Source organism: Pantherophis guttatus, chromosome 13 (genome assembly GCF_059756535.1).
Source record: "Pantherophis guttatus breed Tessera chromosome 13, ASM5975653v1, whole genome shotgun sequence".
Classification (NCBI taxonomy): domain Eukaryota; kingdom Metazoa; phylum Chordata; class Lepidosauria; order Squamata; family Colubridae; genus Pantherophis; species Pantherophis guttatus.
The window spans coordinates 17,115,739-17,142,637 of NC_142075.1; the positions used below are offsets into that span (position 1 = coordinate 17,115,739).

Genomic DNA, 26,899 nt, shown 5'->3' on the forward strand with positions numbered 1-26,899 from the left:
TAAGTCCAGATGGCCTCTAAGATCATCTCTATGATTCTGAGGAGGAATGACCACATAGAAGCAGAAGCGAAGAGAAAAAGGCCGAAAAGCAAATAAAAGAAGAAACTTGAGAATGCCATACAGACAAATACTGCAAAAATCTCGCTTACGTGATTTGTGTAATGCTTGTTTCAGGAAGGGAGGGTCAATGCTTTATTCAGTGCCACTCTAAAGAACCCACCAAAGGGATGAAAAATACTTGAACTTTCGTAAATCAGCAAAAGAAAGGATTTCTTGGTAAAGCGCCTCCTCTCAAAACACGGTTCATTAATCTCCAACCCCAGTTATTAATCAGAAACTCAAAGCAACTGTGAAGATAGCACCAGTGGTGTGTGTCAGTAAATATTAAGATGGAAGCAGACCAAGAAACAAAAAGCCGCAGCATGTCCCAAAAATCATTTCCAACAGAAGCCATTCGTTTTTCTCGTTCGCCCGCACAAAGAGCCACCCTGAAAAAGATGTGTTACCTGTTCCAAATCCTTTATATCTGCGTCTCGAACGAGTGCAATAGGAATGGTGAGATTCTGGGTTTTGTTCCCTCCCGGAGTACGCTAGAAAAATGGAAATAAGTTTGTGTCTGCTTACCTGAGCCAAGACTTGATTAAGAGCCTTGGTAGTACAGGGGTTTAAGGCACCCTGTTATTAAGCTGGTTATTAAGACCAGCTGCCTGCAATTACTGCAGGGTTCGAATCTCGCCAAGGCTCAAGGTTGACTCAGCCTTCCATCCTTTCTAAGGTAGGTGAAATGAGGACCCAGATTGTGGGGGCAATAAGCTGACTTTGTATAAATATACAAAAGGATGAAGGCTATTGCTTAACGCATTGTAAGCCGCCCTGAGTCTCCGGAGAAGGGCGGCATATAAATCAAATTAAAAAAAAAAAATTAAATCACAGTTATTTCTCAAGAAAGGGGCTCTCAATTCCTCCCATCTGTCTTTTAATACAGACCCCCATCCCCCATTCCACCTTATTATGTAGACTAGGGGCAGTGGTGAAATGCAAAAATTTTTGCTACCGGTTCTGTGGGCGTGGCTTGGTGGGGAGTCATGTGACTGGGTGGGCATGGCCAACTTTTTTTTTTTTTTAACTTTTTAAAGCAATTTTTACTACCTATCTGCCCGAACCAGTAGTAAAAAAAAAAATGCTTCAAAAAAGAAAACCATATTCCATATTCATGTTCCTCAGGGTCAGAAAGCCAAAAAGATGACTCCATTTTGAGATCCAAGCTTTCCCTGAGGAGTTCGCCTAAGGCGTATCTCAGAATTGGCGGTAGAACTCAATTCAGCCACAAAACTTCACTTTTGACACAGAGCTCAGATTTGGAAAAGAAACCATTATTCATGTTGACCGGGGTCTGGAAAGCCAAAAACTCACTCCATTTTGAGCAGCAAAGCTGTGATCGTCAGAACCTCTTTTTTTTTTTTTTTTTTACTTTTTAAAGCATTTTTTTCCTACCGGTTCACCGGGAGCATTTCACCCCTGACCAGGGGTGTCAAACTCAAGGCCTGGGAGCCAGATACGGCCTGCGGGGTACTTAGCTCTGGCCCATGCAGCCGCCCTGGAAAGTGAAGGATCAACCAGCAGTACCTCTGCCAGCGAAAAAAGCACTCTGGATGGCCGCGTACGGCTCTCCCAAACTCCTTTTTCACTGGCAGAGGGCTGCAGGAGGCCGTCACAACTGAAAACAGAGCTCAGGAACCCATTTTCACTGGCAGAGTGTTTGGGCCACCACAGGTGCCCCCAACATGAGTGACATCGAGCTGGCCACACCACCCTGGCCACGCCCCCTCCCCCTCCTAAGGTCAAGCAAAACTCTGATGCGGCCCTCAATGAAATTGAGTTTGACACCCCTGATGTAGACATTTTTGCTTTTCATGTATCTCCCTTTCGTATGCAGTTTGGCCTTCATCTTTCGCCTCCACTAGCTCTGGAAAAGACTCCACGAGGCTTAAGTTAAACGCCTATCTGGATAAAACAGAAAACTAAACTCCTAAACGAATGGTTGAGGATTACCTGCAATTACTGGTTTTTAATCTACAGCAATTCAAGAGAATCCCCATTAGCTGAAAAGCCAGGTACGATCATTTAATTTAATAAAAAATAATTTGTCTGATTTGTTTAAATAATTTCTCTCGTTTGTTTAAACAACATACTACTTAAAAGATACATATAGGATACTACAGATTCAGGGGCCAGGGCCAGTCTACTTAAATAATCTATACATGTTGATCCAAATCACACAGATCTGCTAATAACAATTGGAAAATGGACAAATCAGTTTCCATGCACCAAAAGACCGACAGAAAGCAATCAATTGGTCAAAAACTGGACCTTACTATGGAAGTTTCGCTGGCCACCAGCAACACTTTAGCACCCAACCGCTGAGCAATCTCTGCCTTTTCTAGAAAAGTACAATTTCCTCTCTTCACTACGATTGCTTTGTTCTTGATGTCTTGGGTAACGTCGGATGGGCTGCAGAGCAATTTAGGGGTCAAAAACTCCAGCCTTGCATAATCCTAAAAGATCATAAGAATAAGTCATTTAAAAAAACGAAACCAAAAATTAAAGAGCAAACATACAAGAGACTTCTACAATGTAACTGAAACAGGTTTTTGTCTTTAAAAAAAAACCTTTTTTGTCACTTCCTATTATTTAACAGGAACCAGAATTAAAATCCTTAACACAGAGTAGTAAATGCATTTTGTGAGAATGCAAGGAGGACATGCTATTTTAAAGGTCTCTGTCTTTCTGTTCGAGGCTAACAGCTGCTCCTGAAGCCCAGTTTGCAATTCCTTAAAGCACACAGGGTCACTAAAGCTGCCTCTCATGTCTGCAACTGTTTCTAGGGAAAGATGCCGCTGCTTTTTTTTTATTATTTTTATTTATTTATTTATTTTAATTTGATTTATATGCCGCCCTTCTCCGGAGACTCAGGGTGGCTTACAATGCGCTAAGCAATAGCCTTCATCCTTTTGTATATTTATACAAAGTCAGCTTATTGCCCCCACAAACTGGGTCCTCAATTTACCTACCTTAGAAAGGATGGAAGGCTGAGTCAACCTTGAGCCTTGGCGAGATTTGAACCCTGCAGTAATTGCAGGCAGCTGGTCTTAATAAGCTTAATAACAGGGTGCCTTAAACCCCTGTACTACCAAGGCTCTTTAAGGCTTTAAGGAGCTGCAGACAGGTCCCATCTGTGCACCCCCGTTTCCTGAACCAACTTTTCTGCCTTTGAATCTGAAATCTTTCTGCCAAGCAAAACCTGAAATACAACATTTTCCTACCGTGGTAGCTTTCTGCTTACAGGAACTTAACAAGGCGGGTATTCCCAGCGTCCTTCCACCCAGCCCAACCTTATCATTTTCAAATATTTCACTCCCACCTCCTTCTACTACATGTATGAATCCAGACTTAGCTGCGTTGTTTCTTTACGATTGTACTATACCACACTATAGCTTGGCTAATGATATCTCCCGTAGGGATGCCAATTGCTTCTGACTACCATGTATCCCCAAAAATAAGACCTGGTCTTATATTAATTTTTGCTCCAAAAGACTTATTAGGGCTTATTTTCTGGTTAGGTCTTATTTTGGGGAAAATATGGTACTAAATGCATCCATCTGGCTGACAATCTTAACTGGGGCTTATTTTGGGGGTAGGGCTTATATTACGAGCATCCTGAAAAATCATGCCAGTTGGGTCCTATTTTCGGGGAAACAGGGTATGTTCCCACACTATACTAACTGATTTGATGGCTTATTGGTTATCATAATCCAAGGTCCTGCTTATCACCTTTAAACCCCTACATGGCTTGGGACCAGCCTATGTGAAGCCTCTCCTCTATTGTTGTTAGTTGCAAAGTTGTGTCCGACCCATCGCGACCCCATGGACAACGTTCCTCCAGGCCTTCCTGTTCTCTAGCATCCTCTGGAGTCCATTTAAGTTCACGCCTACTGCTTCAGTGATACCATCCAACCACCTCATTCTCTGCCATCCCCGTCTTCTTTTGCCCTCAATCGTTCCCAGCATTAGACTCTTCTCCAGGGAGTCCTTCCTTCTCATTAGGTGGCCAAAGCATTTGAGTTTTATCTTCAGGATCTGGCTTTCTAAAGAGCAGTCAGGGTTGATCTCCTCTAGGACTGACTGGTTGGATCGCTTTGCAGTCCAACGGACTCGCAGGAGTCTTCTCCAGCACCATAGCTCAAAGGCCTCAATTCTTTGGCGCTCAGCCTTCCTTATGGTCCAACTTTCCCTCCTCTATTACAGTCGCCCAACCCACAAGGACAGGCAGACAGGTCCCATTAATTAGGGATGTACTTCTGGTACAACCACAAAAAAGGTCCTTCTCAGTAGTGGCCCCTTCTTTATGCTTCCCCTTGAGGTATGGTTGGACCCTACCCTATTGTTTTACCTGAAAGGCCCTGAAAACGTGGATTTTTATTAAGAGACCTGGGACGATGAATAGAGACATTGATGATCAAATGGCTGATTTGATTGTGTAGTTCCTGCCATGGAGGGTGGGAGGTGTTTTTTTTAATGTTTTTTATTATAGATTTTTTAAAAAAAAAATTATAAAACTTCCCGGAATCATCAATGTGTGAGTTGGGCAGTTATATAAATTTGCTGAATAAAATAAACAAATAAATAATGTGGGAATCCAGCCATTGCGGCTTAGTATTATGCATTGACTCAGTCACAATGGGCTAAAGAAAAATAAAGATAGCTTAGCACAGGGTGTGAAACTTGTCAAAAGTCCCCAAACTGAATTTCATTCCGTTCTTAACAATGCATAAATACTTACAATGTTAGATAAGCTCTTAGGAAGGATAGTCCAGTTGGAATTGTAATAGATGCAATAAGCCTTTGTTAAATAGGGACTGTCAATTTGAACTGCATGCAGAACTCCTCCTTGGGCACTTATCTATTATTAGAAAAAGAGAAAAAAAAAACAGATTATTTAAAAAGTATTGTTGTTGTTTTTTAATTGTTAGGAGCTAACAATCACGAGGCCATATATACATCTGACAGAGTTTTAAAAATTGAATATCGTTTGAAGTCTGAGCGAAGAAAGCCGACTTCAGTAAGACCGCCCCAGTTTCAAAACTGGTTTATGCAATGAACTCAATTATTCATTTGATTCAACTTTCTTTTTAAAATCACAGTTCCAGAGAAGTCGTTCTTTGTTAAGCCAAACAAAACTTTGCAACAGTCTCTTTAAGCTTTTGAGTTTCTCAAACCCTTTCTCAGCCAAAATTAAAAACATGCCAAGAAAATTATTCTTTCGATCAGTTCTTCGAACATTTTCATTCTACTAAGAATTCAGCAAGATTGTAGGTTGAGCTGCTGGACATTTTCACATGATGTGGTTCCCCTTACTAATTTTAGATTAAGCAAAAACATTTCGTAGATGGTAGAGGATTTCATTTAACTTTAAGTGGGATCATTCTTCATCTGGAAGAATTTAGAATGAACTGATTCTGACATTTTGTTTGCTGTTATTATAATGTTATTATAGACATTATAATGTAATGTCTGTTTTGTTCATCTGTTCCTGTTGTTCAGAGACTTGGAAATATGTAATCAAAAACGTTTTTTCAGACGTTAGATGCTGCTTGGCTGAGTCATCGGAATCCAGAGAGTGACTCAGATTGTGGCTCAGGAGGGATTTAAACCACATGCCATCCTGTTTTTTTTCGGTCCATCTTTGAAACTGAGCTTGACTTATGATGATCTCATAAGACGCAGTCACAAAAGTGGTTTGCTTCTGTTTTCTGGATTTCAAGGCTGTAGCTCTGATATCTTACTCTAACTCCATGACGGCAAACATTTTCAGCATTGAGTGCCCAAACCGGAACGCGCGTGCATGCATGTACAGGTGGGCACGCCAGAATGGCGGAAATCCAAATACCAGCTGGCTAGTGTGTGTGCGTGTGCCAGCCAGCTGGGCTTTGGGTTTCCGGCACGCGCATGCACACCGGCCAGCCGGGCTTTGCGTGCGCCAGAGCACCGGAAACCTAAATATCAGGTGGCCAGCGTGTGCATGCCTGTTTTTTGGCCGTTTTTGGAGGGGTTTTAGGCCATTTTCAGGCTGTTTTTCGGGTCGTTTTCAGGCCATTTTTTGGGGATGTTTTCAGGCCATTTTTCGGTGCCCACAAAGACCAGCTGGTGATGGCACATGTGCCCACAGAGAGGACTCTGCATGCCACCTCTGGCATGCGTGCCATAGGTTCGCCATCACGTCTCTAACTTATTAACCGGAGCATTTTAGTTTCTGAGTCCAGATAGCTTAGCCTGAAGCTGTAACCTATTTAAGATGCGATTCTTATACATTATTTTAAACATTACGTTCAGGGGAAAAAAAATATTCAAGCAATTCAGAAAAACTTAATGACTTCCTTATGAAACGACAGCTGGAGTTTTGTTTATGCTCCGTGTCCTAACTCCCTTTTTTTCCTAGCATTAAAGCTGACTGATGAAACAAAATGAATTTTGTTGTCCTGTCCTGATGGTGTGTTGTTTAAGGACTAGACACTTACTCACGGCCACAGTATTGCGTAAGTAGCTATTAATCCGCTAGAAAAATGTTTTGGGGCAGCATGGCAAATCTATGTCTGTCAATTTTGCTTTTTTTTAAAAAAAATGAAAAAAGATAAACAGGAGCTGCGAAGATTTGGTGCGTTGTGAATAGAAACTGAAAACATTTAGATATGTGTGGCAATTATTAAGTTTCATGCTACCTAAAAAAAAAAATATCCCCAAGCTACGCTAACTACAACTGCATTTGTTCCAAGTCATTTATTTATGTTATTTGTATCCCAGCTTTATTATTTTTACCAATCACTCAAGGCGGCAAAAACATATCCAACAAACTTTCTTCCTGCTATTTTTCTCCATAATGACAACTCTGTGAGGTGAGCTGGGCTGAGAGTGAGTGAGTGAGTGAGTGGGCCCAAAGTCACCCAGCTGGCTTTCATGCTTAAGGTAGGACTAGAACTCACAGTCTCCTACTCTCTAGCCTGGTGCCTTAACTACTAGACCAGGGGTGTCAAACTCGATTTCATTGAGGGCTGTGTGTTTGACCTCGGGGGGGGGGGCTAGGGGCGCGTGGCCAGGGTGCATGTGGCCAGCTCAATGTCACTCCTGTCGGGGGCACCTGTGGTGGCTTGAGCACTCTGCCAGCGGCCCTTCCGAGCTCAGTTTTCACTGGCAAAGGCACCGCGAGCCGGTCCTTCACTGTTTCCAGGGTGGCCCCATGAGCCAGATCTAAGCACCCCGCAGGCTGGATCCGGCCCACGGGCCTTGAGTTTGTACACCCCTGTACTAGACCAAACTGCTCCACTGATGGAATTAAGCCAGGCATTCAGAAGACTAAAATACCCACCAACAAAACTAACTGATACATCAACAGAGTCCGATCGGTTTCAAAGGCAGACCTATTAAAAGACAGATCACAACAACAGAAACACCACCAGTTGTCACCCGGAGCTCACAGCTCAAGTCACTCAAACAAAGCTACATCCCACACTAGACAATCTACGTTACACCTTCTCAGGTGCCCACAACTCCATACAGAAAATTCTTGCACCGGAAGCAGATTTTTTTTAGTTTCCTAGCATGATTTCTGTTGATTGCTTATTTCGTATCCTATGACGATCAATTTTTTCAATTCAATTTTATTTATTGATTAGCCCTTTGGGCCATATCAAGTGCAGAATTACAAAGACAAATCATTACAAAGGTTTGGTAAAACAAATTAAGTAAGATTGGAATAACTCGCAATTAAAATACAATTAGAATAAAATACGATCTAAAATAAAATCGGGATAAAATACAATAATTTAAAGTACCATTTAAATATAATTAAAATTATATTATAATGTCGCCCCTGCATCTACCCAATCAGTGTTAACTGCTATTAAAATTACATTGTTAGATCAAGTGGTCATTCTTACAATCTACCGCATTTTGCTGCACCAACTTTGTCCTCCTTCCCATCCATTTTACCAACTGCTATGACGATCACTAAGTGTTGTATCTTATGATTTATGATGAATGTATTTTTATGACGACCATGATCATGGTTTATCGTTTATAGCTTTTATGTACACTGAGAGCTTATGCACCGAAGACAAATTCCTCGTGTGTCCGATCACACTTGGCCAATAAAGAGTTCTACTCTATTGTATTCTATTTTCATAAGCCACACGGGAACCACAAGGACAAGCAGTCCCACCTGGACAACCTGCAGCAAAGCCAGAGGTCTATTTTGCCCCCATGTCTACACCCACAACACTATCACAGGCCCCAGGAACTGCACACCCAAGATTAAGGATGCCTTCACACGGTCTGCTTCTCAGTTGACACAGGTAATCCTCAGGTTACAACCATAATTGAGGCCAAAGTTTATGCTGCTAAGTGAAACATTTTTTCAGTGGGCTTGTCCCATTTTACGACTGTTCTTGCCACCGTTGTTAAATTAATCCCTGCAGTTTTGAAATTAGGAAATACGATTGCAGTTAAAGTGAATCTGGTTTTCCCATTCTGACTTTGCTTGTCAGAAAGTCGCAAAAGGCGATGACATGACCCCGGGACAATTGCAACCGTCGTAAATGTGAATCAGTGGTCAAGCATCCGAATTTTAAATCACGTGACCCTGGGGATGCTGCCAACGGTCATAAGTGTGAAAAATGGTCCTAAGTCACTTTTTTTCAGTGCCATTGTAAGTTCGAACGGTCACTAAATGAACCATTGTAAGTCGAGGGCTACCTATACTAGCCAGGACCGTGAGGTTAGTGGCTGTGTGGATAGCCAAGGCCATCAGGATCCAGTTTTCCAACATTCCAAAAAAAGAGCGGAGGTGGCACAGTGGTTAGAGCGCAGTACTGCAGGCTACTTCTGCTGACTGCCGGCTGCCTGCAGTTTGGCAGTTCGAATCTCACCAGGCACAAGGTTGTCTCAGCCTTCCATCCTTCCGAGATGAGTCAAATGAGGACCCAGATGGTTGGGGGCAATAGGTTGACTCTGTAAACCGCTTAGGGAGGGCTGTGAAGCACTGTGAAGCGGTATATAAGTCTAAGTGCTATTGCCCGCTCTATCTATCTATCATCTATCTATCTATCTATCATCTATCTATCATCTATCTATCTATCTATCTATCTATCTATCTATCTATCATCTATCTATCATCTATCTATCTATCTATCTATCATCTATCTATCATCTATCTATCTATCTATCTATCTATCTATCTATCTATCCTTCCTCAAGGCCACTGAGCCTCGATGGCGCAGTGGTTAGTACTGCAGGCTACTTCTGCTGACTGCCCGCTGCCTGCAGTTTGGCAGTTCGAATCTCACCAGGCACAAGGTTGTCTCAGCCTTCCATCCTTCCGAGGTGAGTCAAATGAGGACCCAGATGGTTGGGGGCAATAGGTTGACTCTGTAAACCGCTTAGGGAGGGCTGTGAAGCACTGTGAAGCGGTATATAAGTCTAAGTGCTATTGCCCGCTCTATCTATCTATCATCTATCTATCTATCTATCTATCTATCTATCTATCTATCATCTATCTATCATCTATCTATCTATCTATCTATCTATCTATCTATCTATCTATCTATCCTTCCTCAAGGCCACTGAGCCTCGATGGCGCAGTGGTTAGTACTGCAGGCTACTTCTGCTGACTGCCCGCTGCCTGCAGTTTGGCAGTTCGAATCTCACCAAGGCTCAAGGTTGTCTCAGCCTTCCATCCTTCTGAGGTGGGTCAAATGAGGACCCAGATGGTTGGGGGGGGGGGGGCAAGAGGCTGACTCGGTAAACCGCTTAGAGAGGGCTGTAAAACACTATGACATGGTATATAAGTCTAAGTACTATTGCTATTGCTATTCCAGCACCTGAGAAGGTAAACAATGGCCTACACAAGCAGCGTGTGAGGAGGCAGGGGAGATCCTGTTGACTCCCCCCCCCCCGCCCCCCGAAGTCAACAGGAGCAAAGTCAAAGTCCAGCCACCAACTTCCGGGACCTGCCTCTCTCCTCCTCCATAAACTTCAAAGCACCGCTGTTCAATTCAATGGCTGAGACCGGCGCGCATGCGCACCCCCCGAAACCAGATCTGTAGGAGCCTTACTTACCTGGCTGGGGCTTTTACGGGGGTTTCAGACAAGAGCTGAAAATGCACGGGAAGCCCCTTTCCCACGTTACCCAAGAGGGGCACCGAAGCCCTCGGGGGAGGGAGGGCGCTTTCTGCCCTGGTGCTGCCCTCTTCCTATGCTCAGAGGCTAGGTGCATGGGAGTTCTAGCTAAGGGAGAGGGGGGAGAGCCCCCACCCAGGGGGTTTCCCGAACCTGGGGAGGGGGTGATGGGGGGGAATCCCGGCCGTGCAGAAAGAGAGAGACTCTCCGCGGAAGGTTTCGCTTCCACCGCTGGAAAGCCCCGAGGGCGTTTTGCTGGGGGGCGATGGGTGGGCGGCCAGCCCCAAATTCCCTCCCTCCCTCCCAGGCGATGGGGGTCCCGCGATGTGTCCCCCTCCCCTTCTGCCTCCCGAGCCTCCCCCCCTCCCGGACCCCCGAGCCCTTACCAGCGGCAGGAGCAGGGCCCAGAGCGCGGCCCCCAACAACCGGGCGGCCCCCATGCCCCGCGCCTGGCTTCCACGCCGTCCCCGCGGAGGCTCTCTACGGCCAGCCGGCCCGCAGCCAACCGTTCCCCCGCCCCCAGCGCCGGTTCCTGCTCCGCTACCGAACGCGGCTTCTTTCCGGCGCTCGGCGCGATCAGGACTTCGCCTCCTCTTCTGGGCGGGCTTTCCTCCGGGGCAGAGGCGGCACAGACGCCGGCGGAAAAAGCCGGCCCGGAGGAGGAGGAGGAGGAGGAGGAAGAGCGCTCCTTCCCCGGGCCAAACGCCCCGCACTGGTTCCCGGGGCTTCCGATCCACCCCGAGCGACGATCCTGAGCCACGAGCAGAAAATCTCCCAATCCATCCATCAATCCATCCATCAATCCATCCATCATCAGTCCATCAAATCCATCATCAATCCATCATCCATCCATCCATCCATCCATCATCCATCCATCAAATCCATCATCAATCCATCATCCATCTATCCATCCATCATCCATCCATCAAATCTGCCAAGGATCTACTGATGATGATCCCTAAGGCCACATCTGGGGGGAAATCTCAAAGGATGCTACAGTACTGGTAGTTCTTGACTTATGACCCCAATGGAGCCCAAAATTTATTAACATCTGCTGCTTGCAATTACTGCAGGTTCGAATCTCCCCAGGCTCAAGGTTGACTCAGCCTTCCATCCTTTCTAAGGTAGGTAAATTGAGGACCCAGTTTGTGGGGGCAATAAGCCAACTTTGAATAAAAAATATACAAAAGGATGAAGGCTATTGCTTAGCGCATTGTAAGCCGCCCTGAGTCTCCGGAGAAGGGCAGCATATAACTCAAATTTTAAAAAAAATAAAATTAACTCATGTTCTACTGAACGTTAAGACAGTGGGTCGAGTGAGTTTGGACCACCACCACCACCACCCCCGTTTTACGGCTTTTCTCGCCACGTTTCGTTAAGCGAATCGGCGCCGTTGTGGTTAAAACTAATCACACGGTTGGTTCGGTGAACCCGGCTTCCCCGTGGACTTTGCTGGTGGGAAAGTCGCAAAAGGGGGGGTGGGGGTGGGGGGTCACGTGATGGTGGGATGCCGCAACCGTCGTAAATAGGAACCGGTTATCCAGCATCGGAATGTAAATCACGTTGACTGTGAGGATGCTGAAAAAGGTCGTAAGTGTGAAAAATGGTCGTAGGTCATTTTCAGGGCCGTTGTAACTTTGAATGGTCACTAAAGGAACTGTTGTAAATCACCTATACCAGTGATGGCTAAGCTTTTTGCCGTCGCGTGCCAAAAGTGGGGGTTGTGCGGGGGGGTCGCACGCATGCGTGCCCACACCCATAATTCAATGCCCCCCGTGCCCCCCCCTTTGGGACACGACGGCAAAAAGATTATGGGTGGGCCTGGTAGGCCCATTTTTCACCCTCCCCAGGCTCCAGAGGCTTTCTTGGAGCCTGGGGAGGGCGAAAACGGCCTTCCCCACCCTCCAGAGACCCTCTGGAGGCAGGAAATGACCTGTTTACCGACTTCCAGTGGGCCCAGAAGGCCCGAAAATCAGCTGGTCGGCGCAAACATGCATGCTGGAGCTGAGCTAGGGCAACGCATGCCCACTGATATGCCTCCATGTGCCACGTGTGCCATAGGTTCGCCATCACGGACCTATACAATGCTGTCTCGGGACCACTTGGGCAAAATTTTCATTTAACTCTCCAAAATTGTTACTAGACATTCCCGGTCTGTGATATTAATTCTCCCTAAAGCAGTGTTTCTCAACCTTGGTAGCTTGAAGATGAGTGGACTTCAACTCCCAGAATCCCCTAGCCAGCAGTGCTGGCTGGGGGATTCTGGGAGTTGAAGTCCACCCATCTTCAAGCTTCCAAGGTTGAGAAACATTGCCCTAGAGAGATGGTTTCATTTTGTCTTTTCCCCAACCCTGCCAGCCATGGCAAAAGCCGGCCCGTGGCCGCAATTAAAATCTCTGCCTTCTGAACCATGAAGGGCTGGCTTGGCTGCCCGTTATTTTGGCTTGTTGACACACTGGGAGGTTGTTGAATTCACTGCTCGCTCTTACAGGCAATTACAACAGCTCTCCTTTTGTGCAAGACCTGACTCGCTGCCCAACAAGGCCCCGGCTGCTACAGGGAGGAACTTCAAGCCGATTTATTTTTGGTAGGAGAGAGATTGTCAGCTGTAGGAAGTGAGCACATGACTAGCCTCCTCCTGAAATGTAGACTAAATTATGACATTTAAGGGGCAGCCATTCAGATGTTAGGTAACATTCAGACACAAGTGGAACCAGTAGAACTTGTGATAGCTGGAGAGCATTAAGAAGTGCGGGTCAAATGATTAAGCCACCACGGAGCAATTTCTGAACTATTTAAACAGCTGGTGCTTAATTTCTTGTTTGGGCAAAGTTTCTAAGAAAGTTACCAGTTTCAGCGTGTTCTAATAAAGAAGGATAAATAAATAATAGGAAACAATATTGAGGCATTTGGTAAATAACAAAGGAACAGCACTTGCACTGTGGCTCACTTTTTAAAGCAGCCTTTTAAAATTCAAGGCCAAACTGAGTTTTCAAAAATGTTTAATTCATCTCAGTACCTGATCTATATTATTTAATTCCATTTGTATTACATTCACTGCTACAGCACCTTCCAGTCTGTAAGGCCTGCCTTAGACTTTTGCACTCAATAGTTTGAGATATTAATAGTCAAGGATAAGAACTGTCAAATAGTTGATCTGTTTTTATAAGAGTACAGGCGCCTTCTGCAGAAGAAATGCTATTCTGAATAATATTCAAACAAACATTTTAGTAAGAGTGAGTTACTTAAAGCTGTACACAGGTCCACTTGTTAAAAATGCCTATTTTAAAACTTGAAGCGCTCTACAGAAAAATGAATGACCACCATTTATTTAAAGCAAATTTATTTTCCAATAATAGAAGATCCATTAAATCTAGGACTTCAGCCCTCTGCTTTCACTTCATGCAGCTGAAATGGAGTTGAGATAGCTTATATATACACCTTTGGGCACATCAGTAGAATGCTTCTGTTCTGCAAATATCTTTTGTCTCATGAACTAAAATTTGACCACTACAATTTAAATTATAGTTCACAGATACTAGACTACAGTTTCAGGCAAGAATTAATAGCACAAGAAATTGATTGAATTTGATTCAGACAAATGTTTCTGGATTCATTTGGGTCAGAACTCAGTAAATTCAGAGTGTGCACCCATCTTCCAACGGTAGAAGAGAAAATACAGCTAAGCAACACCGTGTATATAAAACAAGTCTTGAATTTTAGAACAGAAGCAACCACTGCTAAAAGATTTTCATCACACCTTACATATTCTGCAGTTCCCAGTAGCAGCAAAAATCCTATCCCACAGTCCTACTTCAAAAGCCCACCAATAATATTGTCAATTTTTACATTATTATTCTTCACCTAATCCTTTTATCTGACAACATATTCACAAAGCTTTCCAGGGCATCTAGCATGGCTGTGATGCAAAACCTGTTCCAGATATTCAGTTTTTGTCATAACAAAGTAGAGCTTAAGGCATGGTATGGGCTCCCGGTCATAGCCCAAGGAATATATTAACCAAACAGAGCAAATTTTTTATTCTCGTTTTGTTGAGGGTCAGCGAAAAGCTATGTAATCTTAAAGTAAAAAAATAAGCTTTAAAGTATTTAAATGTCTTTTTGAGCATTTTTTTTTTCAGAAAAATTACACCAGGTTAAATAATTCTTGCCTAAAATCGGATTGAAGACCATTTTCTCAAGATAGGTAGAATTCTCTTTAGGTGTTAGTTTTATAGAAGTCAGAACTGAACAGAATATTAATCTTGCTTCTTCATCATCTTCACAGAATTTAAAACCCTTAAGATTTATAGTTGGGAAAGAGCCATGAATTAAAACTGTAGTTACAGTACATGTGGTACTTTAAATACTATATTTAGCACATATTTCAAACATGGCGCTGTCCATTAACATTAACACAGCTTTATAGTTTTGTAATCAGATCCCCAGTTTGTACAGACTGTCACAGAATAAAACGGTGTTATTTTAGCAGTTTACAACCAGCGTACAAACAGTAATGAATAAACTTAAATATAAAGCTTTCTATCTGAAGAGATTAATTACTTGAACTCCTAATTTGAACACCTTCTAAATCTGCGTGTTCATAGAATTGTTGCTGTAGCCTCCTTTGGAATTCATTCGTTCCTCAATATGCCCAACCTGGAAAAAGCATAAGATTATGAAAGGCTGATTAGTGCTACTAACATTATATAGTATATTTTGCACCTTAAAATAATTTCACCATTTTTTTTGTAATTAGTAATGGGTCTAACATTAAGTTTTCCTTAATTTTCTCCAACTCTAAAGTCTCAGATGTAAATTTCATTATACATTTTAGTCATAAATAATGGTTTATGACAACCATGCATTTCCTTTAATTTACCCAGAAAATTATTAGCAGGAATGTATTCAAAGGGTAACTCTGCAAGGGAAGTCACATACCTTTAAGTAAAGTGAGATTTTTGGAAACATGGTTGCATTGCACAAATATTTAGAGAGATTAGTGTAAGAAAAATGGTCTTTCTTCCCATCCTCTTACCCCCAATATCAGTCACTTATTCTACTTTCACATATTCAGTGTTTTTTATGTAATCCAATCTAATTTTGGATATAAGTAATGTGAAGCTGTAACTTACATTTCATAGGTTTACTATAGCTTGATAGTCATACCTAAACATTGATAAACCAAATGGTAACACTTTATTGCTTCTCTCCCTGATGTACTTACTGATGGGGGGTTGCTGGTCATCTCTTTTGTTCCAAAATGAGTGATGTGAACGAAGTTCATTGGCTCTCCTATCATTTTTCGGTCGAGTCTCTTCTTTAGAGAACAGAGAAACATAAAGTCAATCTTTGCTAGATCTTTTTAAATTTAAGACATAATTATTCTGCTACTATTAGCCGCCCATAGTTACTTCAGCAATGACTTATGACTAGCTGGACAACATATTTAAGACAATGTTGCCCTGCCCTTTCCACAGTTAAGCTTACAATATTTTTCCTCATAACACAGGAAAAATTTTAGGTTCCTCGTAACAATGACCACAAAACCCAGTGATGTCTGACTAGAGAGGGGAAATATACCAGGTCTCTGATTTTTATAGTAGAATTTTGTTTCAGATTTCCTATTCAATATTTTCCCCCACCCCCTCTATAGCCAAGCTCTGTGTTATAAAGTCTGCCATAAAATAGGTTTTGAATTTAATACCAACATGAAATGGCTAAAGCTTAACTAGTCAGTCTTCTAGCTGTGTTTTAAGATATTTAAAAATTAAATTGCATTTTTATTGAAATCGTTATCCTATATGATGATTTGAGTATGCTGCCTTGGATTGCTCTCTGAAATACAGCATATACATTTCTAAGTAAAACAAACTCACTGTTTGAGGCTGATCTCCAATGCAACAGTTAAAACAAACCAGGAGCTCTGTCATTATAGCACACAGTAATAGCTCCTAGAATTAAAAATTAAAGAAATTGCCATAGTTAGGGAATATGCTATTGATAATTTTTTTTTTGCAATAAGTTATTTTAATAGACCTTAGAATTATTGAATATTTTTACTTCTTATCCCACTGACGTATAAAAAAAAATCCTATCATACTTAATTTTGCCTGAAATATTAACTACGCCCTTTCGTTCTTTTTTCCTCCCTCCGTGTGCCTGAACAAATGAAAGAAAAATACAGCTGAAACAGCTACAGTATTTAACACAAAGTTCATTTTACATGGCACATGTTGAAAAAAAGTAACTATAAATATCAGTATCAACTATATGCAGGTATATGAAGGTAGGATAGAACTTGCTTTCTGAAGACACAAAGCAAAACTTGAATATTTTTAAATATTTCATGACTATAGTCTGTCTAATCGCCATCTACCATCTACTGAATTTAGCAAAAATTAGTAAGTCACTTCTACGGATTCATACCAAAGCGAGTGACTATACTAGTTTGTGCAAATGTATTAATATAGTTAGTGGCTTAGACTACTAATAAAGTCAACCTTTGTAGATAAACCATGAATTATGGTTAAGCAGATGAACTAGCCTATTATAATTTATTCACTCACTATAGCTCAGAGTATTATAAAGGTAGTCATGTTTCATAGTAACTTAGAATATTCTATTGTTAAAATACTTAACTATTCCTTGCATAGTTACTCAAAACAGATATAAATCCTCTTATGCTGACATTTGATTGTATAGAAATATGTAGTTATTAAAGCCTGTCTTTGATAAGGTCCAAAACTGATTCTAGTAACTAATTATTTCAAAACAATACAAGTCTTTTCAACCAAATTATACTAAGCCACAGTTGTAACAGTTAAGCATAACATAAAAAACAAAGTTGTAACTTTTTTTCAAAAGCTGTTTTTGTACTATTAATCCCAAAGAAAGATACATCCACATTTTATAACCAGAGCCTATTACTACCTCTATTTTATATAATACAATAACACATATTACAACACACACAATGGAAGATTGAGAACTCACACCACTTAAAAGTGTAGCACTTCTCTAAACATTAACTTTCTTAAAACAAAAGCTACCAAGCAATCCCTGCTCTTATACAAGCCCCAAATTATCCAATTACCACTCTTACATCTTCCCTTTAACACAATTGCTCTCTGGGTGGAGCCATTTTCATAGCTGATTATTTCTAACCTTGTAATCACTGTTTCTGGTGAATCCTTCCTACAGCCTACCTATCATCAGTTTTGAAAATACATAAACACAGAAATATGTTCTACTCTAAAAACTGATTGAGGAACACTATATGAGTTTTCTTTTGCTTTTGATCTCTGCAAATCAAGATGCTCCAATCACTGAATTTCTAGTCATATATGCAGGCCTGATATACATTTGCAGGGTACCCTGTTTATTAAAGTAAAGGTAAAGGTTCCCCTCGCACATATGTGCTAGTCGTTCCCGACTCTAGGGGGCAATGCTCATCTCTGTTTCAAAGCTGAAGAGCCAGCACTGTCCGAAGACGTCTCCGTGGTCATGTGGCCGGCATGACTAAACGCCAAAGGTGCATGGAACGCTATTACCTTCCCACCAAAGGTGGTCCCTATTTTTCTACTTGCATTTTTTACATGCTTTTGAACTGCTAGGTTGGCAGAAACTGGGACAAGTAACGGGAGCTCATTCCATGACACGGCACTAGGGATTCGAACTGCTGAACTGCCGACCTTTCAATAAACAAGCTCCGTGTCTTAGCCACTGAGCCACCACACCCCTATTACCCTGTTTTATTACCTTTATAAAGGTACCTGTTTTATTGCCTTTTATAAACAGTATTTTTCTTCTTTGTCTCCTTCAGGTTATTTGCTGCTACCTCTTTGGTACCAGTATCATAACCATCATAACCTCCGTCAGAATGTTAATTTAAAAGTGTCTTTTCTATGAAGGAGGAATCGATAAGTTCATCTAATATAAATCACAAAGTAATTTGGATTGAGCTACTTTAATTTCCAAGTGTTTTGTTAATTTGTAGCAGCAAGCATTGTACTGTAAACTGACTCTGATCCATGAAAACCTAGCAGACAGATAAATACATTAAAATATCCAACTTACTGCAGGTATCTTTTGGTTCATGTTTATTCAATCACATTTATAGTTTACAAATAGTTTTCATAGTTTCAGAACTATAGAGTTCTGAAGAAGACACAGAAGAAACCCAGAAGATGATCTGCCTTGATAAACTTTTGTGCGTTTATTTTGCACACCAAAAGATCTTTGGCCTGGTTCATGGACCGCATGCTAAACTGCTTAATAAAGTAAAACCAGACTGTCCACAGGAAGCACAAGCAACAATGCTAAAGCCAGTATTTTGGACGCATAATGCAAACACAAGAATAATTATGTGCTGATGCTTGGAAAATTCAAACATAAAGACATAGACGACCATGTTGAAGATTCAAGAACTCAAAACAAGCAGTTGCAGACAATCCTGGCCAAATTATGTCCATTATTTCACAAAGACCTACTGAACACCTGAATCACATGTGCACTATATGTCCAATAGATGGCAGCAACGCTTTAAAAAAAAATCCCTGTATCTTTGCTGCCACCTAGTGGCTGCTCGAAGTATAGCAGCGCAGATCTGGCATTCCTACATTAGGCCAAAATCTTGTTTCTTCGTGTGAAATATCTACCATGACAGTTAACTATGTTTTATGGCCAGTAGGTTGTGGAAATGGGTCCAGCAATGTTATATTCTATGGATAAGTGTCACACACGAACCCGGAGGCTTTTCCCTCAAAGAAATATGCAATATGCTTTCGACGGGGTCGATAACTAGTGCTTTGGGTTTTTGTATTTCTTTTTTTTTTCTGGGAAATTTCCTCAAAATTCGTATTTAAAAAGGACATGTGACCGTCTCTTATCCGCCTGTCAGAATACAACGGGCGAGGCGTCACCACACACGGGGGGACGAGAGAGAGAGAGAGAAAGAGGCCGGGCCAACAGCCAAACCGACCAATCGGAGCGAGCCTGGCCTCGTTTCCAGTCCTTTATTGGATGGGGAAGGCACGGGGAAAAAAAAAGCCGGCGATTGGCAGCACCCGTCGCCAATGAGCGGGCGTTCAAGCGCGTCAGAAGGCGGTGGGCGGGGGTAAGGGTCCGCGCGGCGATTGCGGCGCCTTCTTTCGTCTGAGGGCTTGGCGGGAGCGCGGTCGGCTTCCCTCCCTCGTCGCCGTTGTCTCCGCCGCTATGGCTCCTCTCGGCAGTTGACGTTCGTGGCTCTTTTTTTTTTTTTTTCCTTTTCTTCCCCTCCTCCCGGTTCTTCCTCCTCCTCTTCCATCGCCGGACTCTCCCGCGGACCCCTGTGTGAGGCCAGCGCGCTCGCGGCACCATGAAAGTCATCCTCGGCATCGGCGGGTGAGGAGAAGGACGGGGGGGAGGGGGGGGGCTTGAGCGCGGGGTGTTCTCGCGCCTGCGCAGTGGGGGGAGATCCTTCCACGTGCGGGACTCCCATTCTATGCTTGCAGCTGTTGGCGCCGGTGCCGCAGCTGCTGCTTTTTTCCCCGGCAGGCGCCGTGATTATTCCTGGGTGGCTTTGGTTGTCCTCTCCCCCCCCCACCCCCGCCTCCAGTCTGCATTATTGCTTTTTTTTTTTTTTAAAGTGTATTAACTCTCAAGGAGGGCTTAAAAATGCATTCATTCTCAAGGGGAGGAAGGGGGTTTCCCGCTTCCCCGCCCCCCCCTTTTTCCAGGGATGATCTAATGCAATTGATAACCAGATGGTGCAGCCACCTCGTGTTTCATTTTGAGACCAAATGGCTGTTTTAGAATAGAATAGAATAGAATAGAATTCTTTTATTGGCCAAGTGTGATTGGACACACAAGGAATTTGTCTTTGGTGCATATGCTCTCAGTGTACATAAGGAGAATAAAATACATTCATCAAGAATCATCAGAATAGAACAGAATAGAATAGAATAGAATAGAATTCTTTTATTGGCCAAGTGTGAGTAGACACACAAGGAGTTTGTCTTTGGTGCATATGCTCTCAGGTACATAAGGAGAATTAAAATACATTCATCAAGAATAAAAAGAGACAACAATGAGCCTTGGTGGCGCAGCAGACTAAAGCACTGTTAAGTAACACCAGCTGCCTGCAATTACTGCAAGTTCAAATCTCACCAGGCTCAAGGTTGACTCAGCCTTCTATCCTTTCGAGGTAGGTAAAAATGAGGACCCGGTTTGTTGGGGCAGTAAGCTGACTTTGTATAAAAAAAGAACACCGCGGGGGGGGGTAAAAGCCCTACTAAGCAGGTATATACAAAAGTATGAAGGCTATTGCTTAATGCATTGTAAGCCGCCCTGAGTCTCCGGAGAAGGGTGGCATATAAATTGAACCAATAAATCGAACCAATAAACACTTAGTGATAGTCAAGATTACTAATAAGCTATCAAATCGTACTACGAGACAAAAACAATATAATTGAAAGATACAAGCAACATGGTTATAGTAGTAAGTGGGAAGAGATAGATACTAGTAAGGAAGAGAAGAATAGTAATACAGTCTTAGTAAATTATTTGACAGTGTTGTGGGAATTAGTTGTTAAGCAGAGTGATGACATTCAGGAAAAAACTCCTTGTGTCTAGTTGTTTCAACAGAATAACCGAGTTGGAAGGGACCTTAGAGGTCTTCTAGTCCACCCCCCTGCTCAAGCAGGAGACCCTATGCCTGTGATGGCGAACCTATGGCACGCGTGCCAAAGGTGGCACGTGGAGCCATATCTGTGGGCACACGAGCGTTGCCCTAGCTCAGCTCCAGCACACATGCGCGTGCCGGCCAGCTGATTTTCGGGTCTTCTGGGCCCATGGGAAGTCAGGAAACGTGCTGTTTCTGGCCTCTGGAAGCTGGGGAAGGCTGTTTTTGCCCTCCCTAGGCTCCTAGAAAGCCTCTGGAGCCTGGGGAGGCTGAAAAAAGGGCCTACCTGGCCCAGTGTGCCATCGTGTACCAAAGTGGAGGGAGCGCGGGGGGGGGTCACACACGCATGCACGGGGGTGGGGCACATTGAACTATGGGTGTGGGCACATGTGTGCGCAACCTCCCCGCTGTGCTCCCCCCGCTTTTGGCACTCGATGGCAAAAAGGTTAGCCATCACTGCCCTATGCCATTCAGGGTGCGCAGCCAGTTGTTCTTTTGCTTATTTCGATCTTCCTCCCCAAGGAAAAGGATTAGAGAGATGGTAGGAGAGAGCCAGGGTTGGGTGTGTGAATCAGGAGCGGGGAGACCTGATTCTGGTCTGCCTTCAATCCTGGAAGCTGGATGAACCAATTCCTCTCATTTCCACCCAACTTCACATTTCTCCATCCTAAGTGGAATTTCTGTAATTTACAAATGTTTTGATTCCCCGTGTTTGCTGATAACCCATCATCTGAAATTCCCATTATAGGATCACGAATGGCGGCAAGACCACCTTGACTAACAAACTCACCCAGTCGCTGCCCAACTGCAGTGTGGTCCATCAAGATGACTTCTTTAAGGTGGGTCAGGAAAATTAGTTTGTTTGCTTTTCCACCCGTTTGATTTTGTCAGGCACCCAAAAGCCATTACGGAATTTCCTCTTCCTGACTGGAATGCGTGGATAAAGGATATCTTTGGAAATGTGCTGATGGTTAGCATGTGAGCTTATTCTTTGTGACGGTCTCACTACAATTAAAGCCTAACATTCTGCCCGTGTAATTGATGGGAACTGCTATGACATTTGCAACAGACAGAACTGAGTTTGGATAACTCCTCAGGATAACTTAAGGCAGAATTGTTCTAGATTCCCTTTTGGAGAATCTACCGAATAAGCAGATACAGAGGCAATAAATCCAGTTTTTAACAGCAAGACTAAGGATTCTGATTGCTTGCTCATAACTCCTTTCAAATGCATATTGGTTTGCTTACATTTAGCTTAGAATAAAAGACAACAGAGAAAATGGCCAGATGGCACATTAAGAAACCCCCTTTTTTGCTTACTTTGTACTAAACCCTCTTTGGATATTAGGATGCTTTTTTAGATGCATAGCGAAGTATAATTTGCCTCTAAATGAACATCTTCAGCCTAAGTTTTTGTCCACCTTTGCAGATTGTCTCAATCTTTTCATACTTTTCTCCAATCCTTTTTCATCGTATCAATACACTGAATTCCACATGTTTGCAGAATCACAATTAGTATCTGACATCTGTTTTCCCATCTTATGAACTACATGGAGTTTAATGTTGTTCTGCTAAGTCTTTAAGTATTAGTCTTCCCTTTAATGTGTTTTTGTCATATATCAGTTTACTTCTGGAGGGTTGGGACATAAAGGTTTTCTGTAGTTACTGGATAAGATCCTAATATTCAGTTGGCATGACTACTGTTTTGAAAGTAGGATAGGTGTGTATTTGTTAGTGAGGAGATAAAGGGTTAAGTCACTTATTGCCTTGTGACCCTGTATTATGTAAGTTATTGAAAGTCCAGCTATCATCTTTTAATATGAGCGCTAAAATTACCAGAGAGTCCCTTTAAAAATGCTTTTATCCCTCTTGTTCTTCTTAAAATTTAGCCTTAGGAAATCTGTGACTAGCTCTGCAGACAGTTTTTGTTCTGTTTCAGCCCCAAGATGAGATACAGGTTGAAGATGGATTTAAACAGTACGATGGTAAGTTCTATTCATATCAATGTAGTTATTTTAAAAACCCTTTAGTTCTATTGCAGAACTAGTCAATGAACAGAAGGAAGAATAAGAATGCAAGCTTGATCACCTGCTGAGAGCAGGGTATTTTTTTATCTCATTATACTGTTTGTCTCTCCCTTTGGAGCTAATATTTCTGTTCTTTTGCCTTAAGTCATTAGTGCTTTGGATATGGATGCAATGATGAATACCATCAGTGCCTGGACGAAAAATCCAATCAAGTTTGAGCGATCCCATGGCATTAATACACTTGATACCAGCACCATAGAGGAAAACGATGACACCATTCATATTCTCATTGTGGAAGGATTTTTACTTTACACTTACAGGTAACTGAAGTCAAGGCAATGACTTCCAATAGTAGAATGTTCTAAAGGTCCTGGTATTTCGGTCATATTATTACTGGCAAATAAAAGTTTCAAATATCTTGAGGGCTGTCCCAGCTTTCTGTATCTAATCAAGTACATGCTAACACTTGTTTATTCTTAGCAAGTATTTGACAGATAATGCAACAGGCGTGGTGTGAACCATTTTGATTGTTCAATGTACATGAGAGCAGGTGGTGAGTAGATAAATTTTACTTGTTCCAGTGCTCCCAGATTATATATATCAAGTAGCACGAAGGAGGAGCACTTTCTTAAGGGAATGTTCAGTTGCATTTAACCCGTAGCTGATAACTGACTTATTACAGGGCATAAACTAGGCAGAAGAGGTTTAGGTTGGTAAAAAAATCCCTAGAAGTTTACTGAAAAAGAACTGGGGAAAAAAACCCAGATACATCTGAAGGAATTGCAGCCTAAAATATTCCAAGATTCTTTGGGAGTGGGCCAGTGATGGCTAACCTTTTCTGAACCAAGTGCCCAAAGAGCACATGCGAATGCGCGCACAGCTGAACCCCCAAAATGCAATGTATGCGCGGCGGAGCTGAACTGTGGCAACGACTCATGTGCCCACAGGGTTCTGCGTACCACCTCTGGCACACATGCCATAGGTTTGCCATCACAGACATAGGCTAATATTTCTCAAATTTGGCAACTTTAGGATGTGTGAACTTCAATTCCCAGAATTCCCCAGCCAGAATAAGAAAACTAATAGTTTAACATGCTATGTGGGTGCAGTTGTGATTGATACTTGGGGCTGACTTAAAATGGTTTTGGAAAAAGCATTTAGTGATTTGTAAGAGAATAGATATGTAAATAGTTTGAGCTGTGCCAAAGTCAGTATGTCTTCCCTTATGGGGAAGGCTTCATTTTTCTGGTGGTGATTTTCCCAGAGGCTTGTTTAAAAATATGATAGTGCATAAAATAGGACTTTGCCAAGCCTTGTGTTTAGTTATGTAACAAAATTGAGTGGTTTTCCTACTTTTCAGACCCCTGATCGATGTTTTTGACGTCCGGTATTTTCTTTCTATTCCTTATGAAGAATGTAAGAGGAGGAGAAGGTAAGTCCATGATATGAGAAGTTGCATTTAGAGGTGGATATCTAGGAGGACTGGGTGGCTTTAAAAGATCTACATAAACAACCCAAGTTCAAATGGATTTTTGTGTGTCTCTAGTTCAAGGAATTACACCGTCCCAGATCCACCTGGATTATTTGATGGTCATGTCTGGCCCATGTACATCAAACATAAGAAGGTGATGGAAAACCTTAACATTGACGTTGGTAAGTTCAACTGGATTTTGGAAGCCCCTTTTGAATTTGATTTTTTTATATTGCTAAGTTGGATAATTGTGTTTCAAAATGTAGGTCTTCAAATAACATTCCCAGGGTTTGCAAATATGTTACAAAAAAATAATAATTTGACTTAAACTGTAAGTTTATAGTTAGTTCTGTTTATCATTTACTTTGCAGCTCTACCCACAAACTGAAAATGAAAAGAATAGGGATTGCTTGGGTCAGAAAATCAGAATAGTTTTACTTAGTTGTCTGGATTCTGTTATTTAGTGAAGATTAGTAGCTTTATAATAGCCATGGTTTTAAAGAAAGCATAGTTCGAACAAGCTCTCATTTACTAAATTTAAAATGTAATAAGCTGCAATATATAATGAAAAATAAATATACTGAGCTCAGCAAAATTGTTCATATTTTCAAATGTTGCTGCTTATATTCCAGTTCATTTGGATGGGACAAAACCAAGGGAGGAACTTTTTGGCATAGTTTACAATCACATCCAGAACAACTTAGAAGAACTGATTCAGATGCAGGTATGTATTTTACTTAAAAGCATGGGAGCAAATCACGTGCAGATTATTACATGCAAAGAAATCCTAGCAACATTTTTTTTTTGGAGCATTGATTACAAATGTAAAAATTCAGCACTTATTGTACTATTCAAAGGCTTCCTGATAAAGATGGAATTGTTCTGACATAGGTTAAAAAGTGGTTGTTCCAAAACAACGGTTTGGTATGAAATTTGGAAAAGATCAAGGACGTTAGTGACGGGAGAGAGAAGGGAAGGTGCTAGAATATGTTATGCTTACAAACTGCTGGGGAGGAGAATTGGACAGAGGGCGACAGCAGCCTTTCCCTGCTCATTCTATAAAATCACTTAAGGATCCCTCTACTTTTCATTTGAAACCCGGAGCAATTAAAATATTCTGGGCTTTTGTTTTACCAAGCTAATTCGAAATGGTTCCACAGAACTTCCACAGTACAGTGGCTTGTTCGGATTTTGAAAATCTATTTTCTGCTTTGTACGTATACTTCTTAAAAAGACATGAAAAAGTTATGATGAAGGTAGTCCTCATTTACGAACCGGTCTTTCAGGGACTATTTGAAGTTACGTTTCTAATAAAATTTTCTCTTTACCATGAATTCCTAAACTTCTACTGGAACATAGTGCTATTGATTTCAGTGGAACATCTGGGTCTATGAGACTAGGACAGGGGTTGGCAACCTTAAACACCCGAAGAGCCACAAAGGTCTTAACAGGAAGCCCCCCGTTCAATTCTGGAGCCGACCAGAAGTCCGGTTCCCCCACCATACCTACCGTGGCATCCTTTTTCCTCTACCTGTCCTAACTGAAAGCCCTATCAATTGTGGAGCTGACAGGAAAACCTGCCCCTTGCCATAGAATCTCTTCCTGGTCCGCTATGCTTTTCCTCCCCATAACCGGAAGCTCCTCGAAATTGTGGCAGCAACAGGGAGCCGCAGCAGAAGGATGAAAGAGCCGCATGCTGGCTCCAGAGCTGCAGGTTGCTGACCCCTGGACTAGGATGATAGCTTTGCTGTATTTACAAAGATATGCAACACCGATTCACTGTACTTTTCCCCCACTTCTAACAGCAATAAAGAAATGGCTGGGACACTCCTAAGAAGATATATCTTCAGTAACTGTGTTTTAACGTGTGTGTATGCTGACTTAAAGGTGATTTTGTATAAATCCTGATTGTAAGGGTCTAAAATCTGGCCTTGATTAAAACACAACTACTACTTTTTTATGGTATCTTTGTGGGAATTGTGCTTTTTTTCTTAATGCAGTCTTCAGAAAGCTGCTTTATATCAAGACAGGCATCCTTTTATTCATCTGGATAGGCCCCTTTGGCAGGGACCTTACATACCAAGTCAGGAAAAGAGGATCTTTTGAGGTCTCCAGCTGCCTGACTTTTTCAAAGCTATTCTGTTGGATACTGAAACAGTCCCTTCTCTTTTTCAAAGTTCTTATCTGTCCACCAAGCTATGACACTTCACCAATCATTGAGAAACAGCGCTAAAAATTGAGCAGAGACATCGTTGCTGGAAAAGGTCCTGCATAGGAAACCATGACTAAAACAATGTGGAAAGCTGATTTAGTAATACAAATCCTCCTATTTGTTTTCACAACAGAATAACCATTGTGGTATTCAAATGGGAACTGTCAGAGTGCTTTCTGTTTAGTAATGAAGAAACCCATGCCTTCTGTTTAAAACAAAGCGAGGGGGCTCTTGATGTGCAACAGTTTGTACTTAAAATACTCAGTCAACAGATTTAAAAAGAATAAAGCCATGTAAACT

General features: G+C 42.1%; 2 protein-coding genes and 1 long non-coding RNA gene across 4 annotated transcripts in view; 1 reads left to right on the forward strand and 2 right to left on the reverse strand.

The window, feature by feature from the left end:
- The window catches only part of SPPL2A (signal peptide peptidase like 2A), a 37,216-nt gene extending 26,261 nt beyond the window's left edge, over window positions 1–10,955 (reverse strand). The window contains exons 1-4 of one of the 2 annotated variants that reach the window (XM_060693295.2): window positions 10,614–10,955; window positions 4,841–4,960; window positions 2,376–2,555; window positions 507–590 (exon numbers count right to left, since the gene is read on the reverse strand). In XM_060693295.2, coding sequence (XP_060549278.2) covers window positions 507–590; window positions 2,376–2,555; window positions 4,841–4,960; window positions 10,614–10,667 — 438 coding nt within the window. In that variant the 5' untranslated portion in view covers window positions 10,668–10,955. The remainder of the gene's footprint in view (window positions 1–506; window positions 591–2,375; window positions 2,556–4,840; window positions 4,961–10,613) is intronic. The other variant, XM_060693296.2, reaches the window with a different exon arrangement.
- A 2,598-nt stretch (window positions 10,956–13,553) lies between these two features.
- Window positions 13,554–16,971, reverse strand: LOC148112171 (uncharacterized). The gene is made up of 3 exons (XR_015729724.1): window positions 16,106–16,971; window positions 15,454–15,546; window positions 13,554–14,885 (listed from the first exon to the last, which is right to left on the reverse strand). It is a non-coding gene; the product is annotated as an uncharacterized LOC148112171 (long non-coding RNA).
- Window positions 16,899–26,352, forward strand: LOC117675729 (nicotinamide riboside kinase 2). The gene is made up of 8 exons (XM_034434669.3): window positions 16,899–19,610; window positions 21,638–21,728; window positions 22,829–22,874; window positions 23,062–23,236; window positions 24,277–24,348; window positions 24,463–24,569; window positions 25,020–25,111; window positions 26,193–26,352. Exons 1-8 carry the CDS (start codon window positions 19,585–19,587, stop codon window positions 26,196–26,198), a joined length of 615 nt encoding a protein of 204 aa, XP_034290560.2. The 5' UTR covers window positions 16,899–19,584; the 3' UTR covers window positions 26,199–26,352.
- The last annotated feature ends 547 nt before the right edge of the window (window positions 26,353–26,899 follow it).